This window comes from Zootoca vivipara, chromosome 2 (genome assembly GCF_963506605.1).
Source record: "Zootoca vivipara chromosome 2, rZooViv1.1, whole genome shotgun sequence".
Taxonomy (NCBI): domain Eukaryota; kingdom Metazoa; phylum Chordata; class Lepidosauria; order Squamata; family Lacertidae; genus Zootoca; species Zootoca vivipara.
In genome coordinates, this window is record NC_083277.1 from 23,835,356 (window position 1) to 23,852,464 (window position 17,109).

The 17,109-nt window shown below is 42.8% G+C and overlaps 1 protein-coding gene across 6 annotated transcripts in view; it reads right to left on the reverse strand.

Moving 5' to 3' along the window:
• CADPS (calcium dependent secretion activator) overlaps nt 1-17,109 on the reverse strand; it is a 376,860-nt gene that overhangs the window by 173,916 nt on the left and 185,835 nt on the right. For all 6 annotated transcript variants that reach the window (XM_035106756.2, XM_035106772.2, XM_060271298.1 and 3 more), the window contains exons 8-9: nt 14,916-15,055; nt 9,305-9,371 (exon numbers count right to left, since the gene is read on the reverse strand). In XM_035106756.2, coding sequence (XP_034962647.2) covers nt 9,305-9,371; nt 14,916-15,055 — 207 coding nt within the window. The remainder of the gene's footprint in view (nt 1-9,304; nt 9,372-14,915; nt 15,056-17,109) is intronic.

Consider the following 17,109-nt stretch of genomic DNA (forward strand, 5'->3'; position numbering starts at 1 on the left):
CTTTACCTTTACCTTTAGCCCTTGCTATTAACTAACTTCATTGAGTTGTTGTTTTATTGTTTTTTTAATATTCTGTTGGGAGCCGCCCAGAGAGTGGCTGGGGTATAAATAATAATAATAATAATAATAATAATAATAATAATAATATCCCTTGGACAACCAGGGCAAGGGATATCCAGGTAGAACCTGTTGTGGGTAGCAGTAACAAGGAGTCAAATGGCAAATGAATAAATTGTTCTGACTACGTCCAAAACGATCCTTTAACATTCCTTCATAAACGAGTTCACAGTGGGCTTTTCACTCCCTGAATTGATCCCAGGGCTTTTATTTATTTTTTATTGTTTTTGAAGCTATTGTCCAAAAGGCGGAATCTACATGCTTTGAAGCCGCTTATCATTCATCTGCAGAGCGCCAGAGTGACACACTGTCAGAAACAATGTGCACTAAATTGCCGGTTGCCAGTCATATTGAAGCAATATGAAAACCCCACAGATATGTACAGTTCTTGTCGTTGGTCCTGCAAATGGCAGCTCTCAGTCCTCTGATTTACCATCTATCTGCGTGACATGACACATTCAATGTCAAGTTCTTGACGGCACTCTTCTTGCTGGCTGCAGGGGGCTCTGGCATCGCCTTGAGGTCCCCATCAGGCTGCATCAAGAGCCAGCTTGTACTTAACATTTGAGAAATCAGGATTGTCTAGGAGAAGGCAGTTAGAAAGCAAAGGATTCTCCTCAGCTCTAGGCTAGGAACTTACAGGGAAATTTACTGTCAAGTGATTTCAAAATGACTTTGTTAAGGTTGTGTCACATTCTGGATTCCTTACGCAATTATATTGGTTTGGACGTTTCCTTGACCTCCGAAGGAAACTTTGACTCCACCAATTCCTTAAAACTCTTGTATCAATGCATTGCTTTTTGTCATTTTGGAAGAACTGGGGGGGGGTGGTGGAAGAAATTCCCCCCTCACTCGCCGGATGTGGGAGTGTCTGCTGGCCATTGCAGAAAAGCTACGAGACCTCCTTCCAAACTACACCGTACTGTTAGCAAGTATGTATATAACTAGATGTATATCCACACACACACACACACACACACACACACACACACACACACAGACACAGAAATAAACGCACAAACCTTGCCACTATATGAAATAAGATGTGATTTATTTAAAACAGAAGATTTTTCAAGCAAGCTAAGATAATTTAGTGGCATGCTGCCCTCTCCTGGTCTCAAATAATCATTAATCATGTGCTCATAACTGCCACCACACCACTCTCAAATCTGTTGCGAGCTTCTCTTGCAACTTTCTCCACACTCTGATTATCCATACTTTTAAAACCCACAAGATATTGTTGTGGTTCCAAAAACCCACATGAGGGAAGGGAGCCAATTTTCAAGGTGTTACTGTGAAGGATTTATCACCAGCCACAACCCATCTGGGTATCTCTAGCCATTCCTTGCGTCACCCAGGCCTTCATGGCGCTGGGTTTCTTTTGCTGTTGCCTCCTGCATTATTGTTTGCCTGTTGCAAGGCTTTCAAGATGTGTCCCCAAATGGTTAGCATCTACAGGGGCGTGTGTGAATGAAACCTGCCCACTCAAACCACGCAGTGCTACCGTGGTCTAATTCTGATGCCTGTGCATCTGCACTCTTAAGGCCTTCCCTTGGTACTTGCAAAACCTCTGAGGTGTGCCACCTACTGGCCCCATCCTTTTGCCATGAGGTGGTATGTGGGGTTAGCTCCCCCTGCCCTGGAAAAGGCACCCATAACACCGGTCCTGAAATACTGTACACTGGCTCCCAGTACGTTTCTGAGCACAATTCAAAGTGTTGGTGCTGACCTTTAACGCCCTAAACGGCCTCTGCTCAGTATGCCTGAAGGAGCATCTCCACCCCCATCACTCAGCCCGGACACTGAGGTCCAGCGCCGAGGGCCTTCTGGCGCTTCCCTCACTGTGGGATGTGAGGTTACAGGGAACCAGGCAGAGGGCCTTCTTGGTGGTGGCACCTCCCATCAGATGTCAAGGAAATAATCAACTATCTGACTTTTAGAAGACATCTGAAGCCAACCCTGTTTAGGGAAGTTTTTAATGTTTGATGTTTTATCATGCTTTTAATATTTTGTTGGGAGCCCCCCCAGAGTGGCTGGGGAAACCCAGCCAGATGGGCGGGGTATAAATAAATAAATAAATAAGCTGAAGGAGGTAGTTGGAAGAGCAATGTTCTTTTCCACTTCCTGTTTCAGCTCTATGGGCTTTTCAAGGCTCAGATCAGCACCTGAGCAGATGAACAGCAAGCATAGCAAATGAGAGGGCAGGATATTATAACATTATATACTGTATATTCCTGCGTATAAGACTACTTTTTAACCCAGGAAAATCTTCTCAAAAGTCGGGGGTCGTCTTATACATCGGGTTGCATTTCTTATACGGTGAGTATATCCCAAACTTTATATTTTAAGTTGAAAAGTTGGGGGTCGTCTTATACGCCCAGTCGTCTTATACGCCGGAATATACACACACACGATATATATATATATATATATATATATATATATATAGAGAGAGAGAGAGAGAGAGAGAGAGAGAGAGAGAGAGAGAGAGAGAGAATAGATGATTAATGTTAAAATTATGGTTAAATGTATATAAATGAAAATTAGAAATAAAAATTACAAAAAGAAGGCAAAGGGAGGGGTCTGAGGGTCTGGGGGAAAGGGAATGGAGCAACCAGACAGGAGATGGGGTGGAGTGAGAGAGGAGAAAGAGAAACCACATGTACACATGTTGTTCTGAAATAAGAAATGCAGTGAGTCCAGACATATTTCTAACTAATCACAAAGCCACTTCCCTTTTGTGTGTCCTTTGTTTGCTTCTTGGAACACTTACTGCATTGTTACCAAGCGCAGAGAACAGAATGAGGGAGATGTGTGTGTGGACTTGCACACGGGTGAGATCCAATAAAATGGACCCTCCTAAGTTTCCTTCATGGGTCCCATCCCTTCAACTAGCCATCAAATCACAGCACACCTCTCTCTGTTGACTGAAACATTAAGAAAAAGTATCTTGTGAACTGCCCTGAGATCTGTGGATGAAGAAGGGCAGTATGTATATATATTTTTTTCTGGGGGGATGCAGGGGGATGCATACCCCTAAACATTTTATGAATCTAAGTTTGGCCTCATTGAAGGGCAGTATTTCAATATGAGTAGGAAAATGAGAGTACCCCTAAACATTTTTTAAATAGAAAAGCACTGTATAAATCTTAGCAACAATAACAACACTTTTGCTCAGGGGTCCCCAGACTATGGCCCGCGGGCCAGATGCGGCCCAATTGGCCTCCCAATCCGGCCCGCGACGACCCCTGCCGCCCGCTCTAACAGCGTGCAACGCGGCGGCACACTTCCAGATCGGAAAAAAGTGCCAAAAATCGTTTGTGCGCATGCGTATGGGCCTCTCCCGACCCAGAAGAGGTCATTTCCGGTGCACTTCCGGGTCGGGGGAGGCCCATACGCATGTGCACAAACGATTTCCGACGATTTTTTCGACCTGGAAGCGCGCCACCGCGCCAGTAAGTGTGTGTGCGCATGCGCATGGGCGCACACTCCTCCGCCCTCCGACCCACTGCGCGCGCACTCCCCTGCCCTCCGGCCTGCCGTGCGATCGGCTCGGCAGGCACTGGCCCAAATCCGGGTAAGTCTGGGGACCCCTGCTTTTGCTCATGTGTCTGTGAGACAGAAAGAGAAGTCATTGTCCCTAGTTATGCAGCATGTTGCTGCCACCTCCTGGACAATCCGTTACAAATGATGACAATGTTCAGTCTCCAGCTTCCAATTGCTCAATCAAAATAATCAGATCTGATTTACTCCATGAGTGTGAAACGAGGGATGCCAGCAGATATTACAGGTCCATGGGAGACTGGTTCCTTTGTCAGCCAGAAATAACATCTCATCAGGTTTTTTTCCCTTCTGCAATGGTTTTCTCTTAAATAATATATTTTGCAATTCTGCAAATGTGTTCTTAATTTGTCATCTATTTTAATGTGTATGATTCCCTTTTTTTGTAATGCCAGTAAACACTGGGTACCTGATTCATGATTTTTCTAGCATATGTAACTGAGCCTGAACAACCCCGGTTCAGTATATATATATAGAGAAGCTTATTTGCCTTTTGCCATAAAAACAATAGTGTAGTACCTTAAAGGCAAACACATTTATTATAAAAAATAAAATAAAATCCTTCCAGTAGCACCTTAGAGGCCAACTAAGTTTGTCATTGGTATGAGCTTTCGTGTGCATGCACACTTCTTCAGATACACTGAAACAGAAGTCACCAGACCCTTCTGTAGAGTCAGAGGGTGGGGAGGGGTAATACTCAGAAGGGTGGTGGGAATGGGTGATTGGCTGATAGGAGTGACTATTTCGACTACGTCAGACCAACACGGCTACCTACCTGTAACATTTATTATAGCACAACTTTCCTCAATTAATCAGTTTAAAGATGGAATTTAGAAGGAAAATTCCAGTATAGAACTGCTGAATTACAACTAACAAGAAGTTTAATTTCATTCATTTGGGTCTGAACAGATTTTATTTGCTATCCTGTCCTACTACAGATGTTAGTACATTTTTATTCAACAGGACTTGAAACCTCAAAAACCATGCTAAGGTTATCCCCAGCTACAAAGGTCGCTGGGCTTATTTTGAATACATTTCAGCTCTGATTTACTTGTCACAGGCTCTACTTATATTTACAGTATTTATTGATAATATTAATTCTAAACCGCCAACTCATTCAAAAAATATCATGGCAGTGTACAATAAAAATGCTTTTTCACTGAACTCCAAGTTCTACAAGCCCCTTGTTTCAGCAGAGGTTGGATGGCCATCTGTCAAGTATGAGCTAGTTGAGATTCCTGCATTGCAGCAGGTTGGACGAGATGACCCTTGGGGTCCATTCTGCTAAATGCGAATTACATGATGCAGTGGACTCTAGTCCATGAAATTGCATGCCATAATAAATGGGATTTCGTTTAAGGTTCCATAAGTCCTCTTCAGGTGTTTGGTGCATGTAGGTACCAAATGTGTGAAGAGTCTAGAGAGGGTTAGCCTCACACCTTGCATGAGCTAGCCCCAATCCCAGATGATGATGCGCACACCAGCAACAACTATGGCTGATACAACAGCACCAGTCTGAAGGCACTCTATGCAAGGTGTGATATATGTGTGTCTGGCTCTATCTACAGGGACAAGCCCCCTGGTTCCTCCTACTGTGAAGGGAGTCTTTCATGCTGATCACACATTGGGGAGAGTGTTGTTGTGGCATGCATTGGCAACGAGGAGCTGGGACTACCCTGCACATTCCCACATAGCTGCCAAGTCTCCCTTTTTTCGCGGGAAACCCCCGTTTTTAAAGCCGTTTCCCGCTGTTGTCCCGAATGGGGAAATATCCTGTAATTCCCCCGGATTTTCAAAGCAGCTCCTGCCAGCCAGGGACGCTCCTTCTGTGCATGTCCGGACATGCGTAGAAGCGACTTCCGGTGTTGCTCTGCCCATGCACAGAGACTTTGCGCCTGCCCATTAGGGGAAACAGGAAGCCCCAAACATATATTTTTAAAATGTCCTTTTTATGATGAGATTCTTGGAGAAACCATCGACCCTTTCCTGAAGAGGCTCGCCGATCTACCAGACAAGTCTAAACTTAATTCTGTCCTCTTAGGCAAAGATCACAAGACGACCTGGCTGGTAGCCAGATTCTGTGCCCAGATCTGTAGGCACCGATCATCCCCTAGAATAAAATAGCTTACTACCAGTAGGGAAAATCTGAAGTCCCCTTCTGGGGCGCCTTAGGATCAATTTTTATGGTAGCCCAAATCTCAGCCGCACAGATGAACAGTATGTATATATCTCAATTTTAACTCAGGAGCTATTGCTGCAATCTACTCTAATTATATATTTTATCTTTATGAATGCTGTCACTATTGTGTTACGTGAGCTGGTCTTTGACCACAATAAATATTATTATTATTATTATTATTATTATTATTATTATTACTACCACCTTATCCCATATGTACCTCAACTTTTTCTGGGTCCTATCTAAAGTGCTGGTTTTAAAAACCGCCTTATCCCATATGTACCTACCTGAACCTTAAGACCATTTTGGGGGACATATTAAAACCTCATTGAACTGGGCTTGTTGAAGAAACAAATCCGAGAAATTAACAAATAGATTGCCAACCAAGAACAATCTTCGCTGCTCACTTGATATAAGCGTCAGATTTTAAAGACCAGGAACATATCATAGAATCATAGAGTCATAGAATCGTAGAGTTGGAAGAGACCACAAGGGCCATCCAGTCCAACCCCCTGCCGAGCAGGAAACACCATCAAAGCATTCTTGACATATGCCTGTCAAGCCTCTGCTTAAAGACCTCCAAAGAAGGAGACTCCACCACACTCCTTGGTAGCAAATTCCACTCCCGAACAGCTCTTACTGTCAGGAAGTTCTTCCTAATGTTTAGGCGGAATCTTCTTTCTTGTAGTTTGAATCCGTTGCTCCGTGTCCACTTCTCCGGAGCAGCAGAAAACAACCTTTCTCCCTCCTCCATATGACATCCTTTTATATATTTGAACATGGCTATCATATCACCCCTTAACCTTCTCTTCTCCAGGCTAAACATACCCAGCTCCCTAAGCCGTTCCTCATAAGGCATCATTTCCAGGCCTTTGACCATTTTGGTTGCCCTCCTCTGGACACGTTCCAGCTTGTCAGTATCCTTCTTTTGAACTGTGGTGCCCAGAACTGGACACAGCACTCCAGGTGAGGTCTGACCAGAGCAGAATACAGTGGTACTATGTATTACATATATGTGTGAGATGAGATGACTAGCATCCTATGAAAACACACCAAAGATTTCTGTGACGTCATTACGACATTTACAGTTGAGGGATGTCTGGTCTGATGCTTTTAAGAGCCTCATATACAGCTGCAGCCAGTAGGGTAGTTCACAAGCAAGAATCACTGTTTTGGGGTTGTGGGAGGCGAATGCAGCAGCAGGGCAGTTAGCACCATGATGTCAGTGGGCTACGGCCATTTGGAAAGGTGCTAGCCAGCAAACAACCAGGTGCTTGCACGATGCTGACTGGACTGTGCTCTGCCTCACTGTCATCTCCTGACAGATGTTAGTAAGGACCTACATTTGCCTCCAACCTCAGTTGCCCAGTAGAGGAAGCCAGCAATTCCCACCAGCAAACATAGCTGCCAAGTTATCCCTTTTTTTAAGGGATTTTCCCTTATGCTGAATAGGCTTCCTCGTGAGAAAAGGGAAAACTTGGCAGCTATGCCAGCAAACCTTACCTCATTGGCCACCATATCTCAACCAAATTTCATGGTTTTGCTTGGCATAACAACAACAACAACAACAACAACAACAACAACAACAACAACAACAACGTATTATTTATACCCTGCCCACGTGGCTGGGTTTCCCCAGCTACTCTGGGCAGCTTCCAACATACCTAATGATGAATTTCCTAACAAGTTCTGTCGGAGATAGGGTTGCCAGACTCAATAGAGGACAGGACTTCTGTGCCTTTAATTGCCCTGCTCTCTTTTGAGTCTGGAAACCTTAAAGAGAAACCAGCAGACCCTTTGCTTGGAAATTAAACAAAGGGTCTGCTGGTTTCTCTTTGAGGTTTCCAGACTCAAAAGAGAGCAGGGCAATTAAAGGCACAGAAGTCCTGTCCACTATTGAGTCTGGCAACCCTAGTCGGAGAACGAAGACTAATTTGGTAGTTTTCAATAATTCTAGATAGAGCAATTGCTTTTGTGGTGCTATCTTAGAAGAGCAGCGAGAGCAATCATCTCTATTTCTTTTTTAACAGAGGGGGCCCATACGGTTTTATCTTATGGACTCCCGTATGTGAAAATAGATAAATAAATAAGCCTGAAGGTTGCATCCACCTCAAGCGTTTCAAAGAACATCTATCTGAAGGAGAAAATGAAGAGATACTTATAAGACATTAAGTGATTGGCCTTTCCCCCACTTCCTACAGTAAAACTGTTTAATATAAAAACTTATTGGCATTCTCCAGCCAGTTATGAGCATTAGACTGACTTTGCCATGCATTTCCCCTGATTTATGATGCCGTGGACACATTTTCATTCCTAACCTTGGGGTCATATCCTGCCATCACTTTCACACTGCATAGCTCAGAATTTGCAATGAGGTGAATAATGAGCCTGTGCTGCGAAATTTGCATGCAATTAGCATTCTGTTCATTGCAGAGGGTAAATTTGCTACCAAAGTGGTAGAGGCACTCAGCAAAACCGAAAGAGAACACACACTCTCTCCTGGACTCACTCCAAAACTATTATGAATATGTGATCCAAGAGGATGTGTTAATGTTCCCTTAGGTTTCACGAAGGAAAGCTGTGTCTGGTCAGACAGGCACTCTGGACTTTAAGAAGGCCAATTTCAAAAAGGTTAAGGGACTATTGGGGTGAGATCCCATGGTCAGAAATACTCTTAAGACAAGGGAGTCCAAGATGGATGGGAGTTTAAGAAAGGTGAAAAACCATTTCAGCAAGCAGGAAGACTGAGAGGCATCTAAAGAAACTGGAGCTGAGATTTAAGAAGGGCATGTATTGAGAAACAGAACCCGGAACAAAAGAGCTTTTAAGCCATTTGCCTTGTTTGCTAGTCAAGGACTTATCAGTACGCCGGCTCTGGGAGCTTAGGGATGCTTGTGTGAGATCTTGCAGGAACATGCATCGCCCCTCAAGATCTTGTGAGAACATCCCAGAACTGGTGTGCTGAGCGGGTCTTGCCCCTCAAGCAAGGCAGAGAGTTCAAAAGCTCTCCAGCGTGGCTGGATTTACCATGCACAGTTTCAACCAGCCTGTCTTCAACTGGATATAATTGAAATTGTGCAAGTTAAATGTGTGGGAAATGTGATTGTACTGTAGTGGCTTATCTAGGGGATGAGGGGAAATCTGAGCATCAGATTTTTTGGCTTACATATCAGTGTCTTACACCAGCATTAACCAAACGGGTGCTCTCCAGATGATCTGGGCTATGAATCTCATCATTTCCTGGCCATGCCGGCTAGAGAGGAAGGAAGCTGTAGTTCAAAATATCGGGAGGGCACCAGGTTGGGGAAAGCTGCACTATACTATACCAGTTTTCAGAATTCATGCTTTCAAAAAAATATAATTTTTAAAAGAGATATTAAAAAGAGCAGAGCCTGCAAAACCACCTCATGTTGAAATGAGGAGAACCTTTATTAGTCGAAATATTACCTGGACCAGCACAAAGAACCTTTTCTTCCATCTCTTCCAGACATTTTTGCCAATGGCCCACAAATATCTAAAAAAGAAGTAGAGGCAATTTCAGTAGGCAAATATCTACGGGAAAGACTAGGAATATGGTGAGTTTAACATAATATTTATTTCATTCACAAAGTCAAAGGATATATAGTCACATATATAAAGACACTACATTTCTAATCTCACAAATGGTTTTGAGTCTCACAGTTCAATTAATACAGGCAGGTCCCACAATCCAAACACAATGTGTTTTTTTCAGAAAATCGTTAGTTTGATGAGCTTTTGCATAATACCGTATGTCAATTATTTCCATTTGATTCCTATGGGGAAATGTGTTCCTGACCATGAAATTTTTATGCCAACGTGACAGAAAGACCCAGGAAAGTCCAGGAAAGCTTCCTGAAACCTTGCAAAAGGCAAACAAGGAAGGTAAAATGCTCTCTTATTTGCTTGATCTCTTCCTCCTACCACAGTTTCTGGTGAAACAGCTACCATGGAGCAACAAAACACAAAAAGTAAAGTTTGTTTATGGCTACTTATTTGTTACGGTACTACCTGTATACGCGGATCCAGCTCTTCGGGTATCTGAATCTGTGATGTGTATGGCGAGGTTTGGATAATTCATGTTTGGATAAGTGAATTTTCAAATAATGAGCATTTGTATAGTCGGACCTGTGTGTACAGTAAGCCCACAACTTGTGCACATTTATCTTGTGTACATTCAGCTTTATGCACTTGGCAATGTAAATATTTTTTAAAAAAAACATAAAAGGTGTGGGTGTCCAGGAACACATTGCACCCAATGTGTTTTGACTATATGCAATTTGGGCTTTTGGTGATATCCCCATAACTCAACCCACATGGAAACTGAGGGCTTACTGAAGAATTTATAAAAATGCTTCAAGTGTTGAAAGTGTGGATATGGGCAAAGCCAGAAAAAATATTTTTGTGTTGCGATTGCTGCAGCATTTTGCTATCTTGCTTCATGATTTATTACAAGGTGTTGAAAATATGGATATATTTGATATGATTTACTGTATATCATTGTATCAAGTGATGAGGAGAATTTTACTGCAAATCAGCTATGAGGGTGTGTCAAAAGGTGTGCATATGATACTTCAGAAATATATTAACATCATCTGAGATAGGGTGTAAAAAAAGGTTCGTTTATGTTTTCTGTAAATATTTATTGTTGTTTATGCTCTATACAGGTCATGTTTACCACACAAATAACACATCATGACATTATTTAACCAGCGTTTGTCAGTCTGGTGAGTGATTTTTGCCCCCCCCCCAGCTCAAAAATATGGACAATCCCCCCCAAAAGCTCAACAACTCTGGGCCATCTCCCCCCCCATTTTCTTAAATTGGAGCCCACCAAAGTGACCACTCCATACATCAAACATGGGCCGAGCTTTGCGTGGTCGCGCACAGCCCCCTGATCCCATAGGGTGACTCCCTGGTAGTATGGGGCTGGCACAACCTTCCCAGGTAGGATGCCAGGGGTCTCCGCCTACCCCAGCCTAGCGTCCAGTCCTGCCTGGGGAGGTGTTGCCAGGGGATGGCCAGGTAAGGGGAGGGACTTTCTAGCTCACACGATAGAATTTGAATCTTAACTCCAAGCACCAGTTGGTTCCAGAGCTTCTCCCACCCTCCACACCCTCATTCAAGTTTCTTTTGCAGGTTAACCTTTTCTCCACAGATTCACAGGCGCTGCTACGTCAAGGTCGCTGTTGAAGGGCCAGAAAGGAATTTTCCTGCATTGGCAGGTTTTGCTTTTCCCGTAGCAATACGTCACAACTTTGGTGGTTTCAGGCCTTGGGCGGAATTCTTTGGCGATTTCCCGAGAGGGAGGGGCATGAGGTGGAGACCTCACCCCCTTGCGGCAACAAGATCGGGGTATTGGGGGAAGCGTTGACCATACCAATAGCTTCTCCCTTCCTGCGGCGGGGAACGGGGGGGGGCGAGCTGTCTCTGCTTGAACATATGTTCTCCAGAGCCAGCCCCAACCCCCATACACGTGGGTAACCCCGAAGCCCCCCAGAACCCCGGCTGGGGACTGGGAGGGATAACGCCCAATGCCTGAGCCAAGGTCTCCCTACATCTGAATCTTAATAAAGTTGTGGCCAATTTGAATCCCACAGCACATTGTCTTGCATCTTTATTAAGCTCAGGGGGTCGCCCGGGGGTTTGGGGGACTCCGCCTGTCCGCGCAATAGGGGGCACATGGAAAAATACGGTATGCTGGGTGGGCAGAGAAAGAAAGTGCGCCCTCCATTTGCAGGGGTTGAATACGGGTAAAGATGTCATGTGATCTGGCCCAGGGATATTTGGGAATCAGAGGAGTGTTCTTGCCGTATGAAAAATGATCTTAACAGATTAGACAACTGGGCCAAAGCAAACAAGATGAATTTTAACAAGGAGAAATGTAAGGTACTACCCTTGGGCAAAAAAAATGAAAGGCACAAATACAGGATGGGTGACACCTGGCTTGAGAGCAGTACATGTGAAAAGGATCTAGGAGTCTTGGTAGACCACAAACTTGACATGAGTCAGCAGTGTGATGCAGCAGCTAAAAAAGCCAATGCAATTCTGGGCTGCATCAATAGGAGTATAGCATCTAGATCTAGGGAAGTAATAGTACCACTGTATTCTGCTCTGGTCAGACCTCACCTGGAGTACTGTGTCCAGTTCTGGGCACCACAGTTCTAGAAGGATACTGACAAGCTGGAACGTGTCCAGAAGAGGGAAACCAAAATGGTCAAAGGCCTGGAAACAATGCCTTATGAGGAATGGCTTAGGGAGCTGGGTATGTTTAGCCTGGAGAAGAGAAGGTTAAGGGGTGATATGATAGCCATGTTCAAATATATGAAAGGATGTCATATGGAGGAGGGAGAAAGATTGTTTTCTGCTGCTCCAGAGAAGCGGACACGGAGCAATGGATTCAAACTTCAAGAAAGAAGATTCCACCTAAACATTAGGAAGAACTTCCTGACAGTAAGAGCTGTTCGGCAGTGGAATTTGCTACCAAGGAGTGTGGTGGAGTCTCCTTCTTTGGAGGTCTTTAAGCAGAGGCTTGACAGCCATATGTCAAGAATGCTTTGATGGTGTTTCCTGCTTGGCAGGGGGTTGGACTGGATGGCCCTTGTGGTCTCTTCCAACTCTATGATTCTATGAAAAATATTTGTGCTGCCCTTAACGCTGCTTTAAAGGTGCAAAGAATAGGAAAGTGTGACAGTCCCATGTATTCAAAATAGTCTCCAAAGGTTGATTTAAATGTGATGCCAAGCAGGCAAGAAGAAATTGCCTGCGTACCTTGCTTAAACCAGATCCCTGTGCCCAACTGTGCATTGCTGGCAAAGCCCTCAGTGCACATATATCAGACAAAGGCCAGGTTTAAATGAGACGCTGATGCTCCTGCAACCCGGGGAAATTCTTCTAGACCTCCTGCGTCACATTTAAATCAAGCCTAAATCCAGGCAGACAAAAGTGACAGGCACTTGGCCCACATGCTGTACAATTATGCATAATTTAGCAGAAACATTCCAGGATGCATTATTTATGGCTTGATCAAAAGTCCTCTGAAGTTAGTGGGGAAATTGTAATTGACTTCGGAGAGGTCTGGAAGCATCAACATTTTTAAGAACGGGGCAGATGGCTTAATCATTTAAATGTACTGAAGACTTCAGAATCAACTGTGAGTCAAAAGGAACTGTGACAAAAAGCCAAAGCTAATTAGTATACACTCAGAAGCTTCATAAAAATACTGAGATACTGCTGAATGACTATCTACAGAGGGTGATCTAAATCTCAGATTGGCGAGCTACATATTTCTGGTGTGCCCAGAAATATTTCTAAACAAGAGGGGGGGGGGAGTAATTGAATGCTAGGTCTAGCAGGGCTGCTTGATTTAGTAGGACTGGTCCCCAATTGTCATGCATACATGTCACCATATTGGCCTTGCTTATTTATTTTTTTACTATAGAATAGGCTCTGAAAGTGTAATTTAGGGCAGGCTTGTATGGAGAATAAGTAGAAGATTTTCCTACAGGAGATGATTTAATGCAGAGGGTGTTGTAACTAGAAAGGAGTTCAAATTTATGCTTTGCCAAGCATTTACTAGATGGATTTGGGCAAGGAACTTTCTAACTGTCCTACTTCTCAGGTTGGAAATGAGGAAAAGTGAAAAAAGCAGCGATGAAATACTTCCTGGTGAAAGTAGGTTATTGAATAGTTTACCTCCAAATAGTACTGAAACAATAGAAATTACTTTCTGCTGTTTTAGCTTCTTTTGCTCCTAACTGTACCATCTTCCAGAGGATTTTAATAAAATAGTACATTTGCAAAATATAGAAAAGATTTACATCTCCCTGTAAATAATGATAATTTACAGTTTCTGTTAATGTTCTTACCACACATTAAAGAGACAATAATAATAATAATAATAATAATAATAATAATAATAATATTTGTACCCCACCCATACGGCTGGCTTTCCCCAGCCACTCTGGGAGGCTTCCAACAAAGATTAAAATACATTAAAATGTCACACATTAAAAACTTCCCTAAACAGGGCTGCAAAATACAAAATACATTGTATTTTGAAAATACAATGTAAGAAACATACACATCAAGCAAATCAAGATATGGCGATGATCTGTATAAGATATGACAATGATTGTTGCGGTCTGTAGAGATTCACTCTCTCTTTTGGCTCTCTGTCCTTAGTTGGGGGGTGGCAGTGGGGGGATCAAGCATGTGAGTTTCTGACATTGAGCAACTGGGATAGATTAGGGACCCTGAGGTCATCCTCTGAGGCCCTTCTTTGTGTGCCTCCTTTATAAGAGGTCCAGAGACGAAGTCTTTTCTGTGGTGGCTCCCCATTTGTGGAATGCTCTCCCCAAGGAGATTCAGCCGGGGCTTTCATTATACACCTTTAGGCACCAGGTGAAAACATTCTTCTTCATTCAGGCCTTTGGCTGGTTGACATCCGAGGTCCTTTTAAATGTGGTTTGTATTTTTATTATCTATTTTGTGTTTTTGTATATGTTGTGAACTGCCCTGAGTTCTATGGATAAAGGGTGCTATACAAACAACAACAACAACAACAACAACAACAACAACAACAACAACAAATGGGGCAATTCCCTTGTTTATTTCTCTCTCACACACACAAACGGAACAAAATTCCTGGTGAATTCTGTACAGATTTAGTATTTAGCTCTACTCCTCTGTAGAATAAACAAACTATTACTTATTAAAACAAGCTGTCATTCTTTAAATGGAGGTTGTCATAGTCTGTCATGTCACAAATTAAAGACAAATTTCCCACACACTCTGGGGCAGGGGAGAAGCAGGACTAGTGAGAACTAAAATATTAGGGTGGTTTACAACAAGGCATTTAAGTCATTAAAAATATTATTATTACTATTTTTTTAAAATGTGGTGATTATCTTTGAAATGATTAGCCGAGATCCATTGAATCATCTTTTAACCGTCAACCAAGGAGGAGGTAGGAAAAAACAACATTTGTCTCGTCCCCTGTAGCGCCAGGAAGAAAAATGACGGATGCCAAACTACTTACCCAGAGTGCTTCATGTTTTGAGGTTTATCCATTCGGACTGCAAGTTTGATTTTCAGGTTCTGATCAGGGCAGTTTTTGGAAACAGCCATGTTGTGCCACTCTGATTGCTTGGGGCTGTTGGGTGTAGGATGAAGAACGACCTGAAGGAGACAAAGAAGAGAAACTTTTAGTATGGTGAGGTTTAGAGAGAACAGAGAGTGCAGAGATACTGAGAGAGGAATGCAATTCGATCTTGACTTTTGCAGTGTTTCTGGGCTGAATTCAAAGCGTTGGTTTCAACCCTACAAAGCATTAAGTGGCTTTGGGTCTCTGTATTTAAAGCAGGCTGGGGCGAAACACAACCCCTTTCTGGCCCCCAGGATTTACCATTCATGCCCCGCCTTCCCAGGGAAGCCCTTCCATGAGAGATTGTGCCCCGGGTGGAACATGCCATCAAACTCTTGCTTGCCTGTTTGGAAGATGTGCATATTTATGTGCGAATAAGTGTGTGGATTTGTATAGAAACCTGTGGCTTTTGTCTGGCCGCAATGTAGCCTTTTCTACAAAGGTAAGAGCTTCACCCAGTTTTGTTTCTGGCACCATCCGCCATCAAGGCTCCAGAAGGATACTCCAGTCACTTAAGGACCCATTGTTAAAATCGTGTTTATGGAAGACAATCTTACTCGGCTACGAGTGATCGCCAAAGAAGCAGACACAAACTGTACACAACCTTCAAAGTATGGTTGTACCATGGGCCACAGAGTCTTGTATTAGGCATAGTTTTGTTTCAGTTAAATATGAATGTGTCATTAGAAAGACTATGAATTTGCTATAAGGGTGAATGTTTTTAAATATATGAAAAAGAAGATGTTTGACTTCTAGTATGCTAATACAGTGGAACCTCAGTTTACGAACACCTCGGTTTACGAATTTTCGGTTTACGAACGCCACGGACCCATCTGGAACGGATTAATTCACTTTCCATTACTTTCAATGAGAAATTTCGCTTCAGTTTATGAACGCTTCAGTTTATGAACAGACTTTCGGAACCAATTACACCCATGCTTCGGGTTAAGTACGCTTCAGGTTGAGTACTCCGCGGACCTGTCTGGACCAGATTAATCCACTTTCCATTACCTTCAATGGGAAAATTCGCTTCAGTTTATGAACGCTTCAGTTTATGAACAGACTTCCGGAACCAATTGTGTTCATAAACCGAGGTACCACTGTATATAATGGCAGCTTTTGGTTGTGGTAGCATAAAAAGATGAAAAACAATGTGAAGGGAGAGAGGTTCATTTTATTGAACAAGATAAAGCTAAACTTTAGGCTAAACTGTAAGCTAATGGAATGAGAACTGTTTAAAATATCTGAAGAGGATGAAAAGGTTAAGGAAATGATAACATCTTATAAAAAGCTATGTGAGGTTAGGGAGATGATTCCGAGGTGTGTGCTTTGACACAATTAAAAATATCTCCCACGGTTTAATTAATACCTTCCCCACCCCCCGAGGGTTTATTCTGTATCTTGTGTCTGAAATATTATTTGTTTTCCTGTTTGGGTTCTTGAAGAGTAAAGACATGTTTTTATCATTTTTTTCTTTTGGCATCTCTGTTTTCCATTTCAACTTGTTCCAATGACTCAGGAGGTAAAATCTCATTATTAAGCTTCTTCTTATTCTGCAGCAGGATTAATCTCCTCCTAATGCATTAACCTTTAAGGGCACGTACTCTCATTACTCAGATGATTTCTATCTTTTTCCTGAATAGCTGTATTTGCCTAATACTGACACACAACTTCATCTTCCTAATATTCCATCGATCTTGAACTCTGCTGCTGATTCAACAGACTATAACTTTTTATTTCTGTAATGGGATTAAAACATCTCAAGCACCGATTGCAGCAACAGACCTAATTTTTGTTTAAATATGCAGCTCAAATCACTGAATGCTTCCTCCGAGTCCTCTGACTTCAGCAAATTATTATGTTAAATGAATATTTTCTTTGCCAAGTTAAAAATAACGTAGCATATTTTTTCTCTCTTTCCTTTTTTAAAGTTATCCAAGACATACAAACTTTAGAGGGCACCTCTCTGCTATGGCTAACCACTTAAAGGTTCTTTCCTACACAAGCTCCATGCCAAGTAAGAACTGAATTACTCTTGGTGGCAATTGACCCCAACAATCTCCTGTGGAGACCAACAGTATCTTGAGCC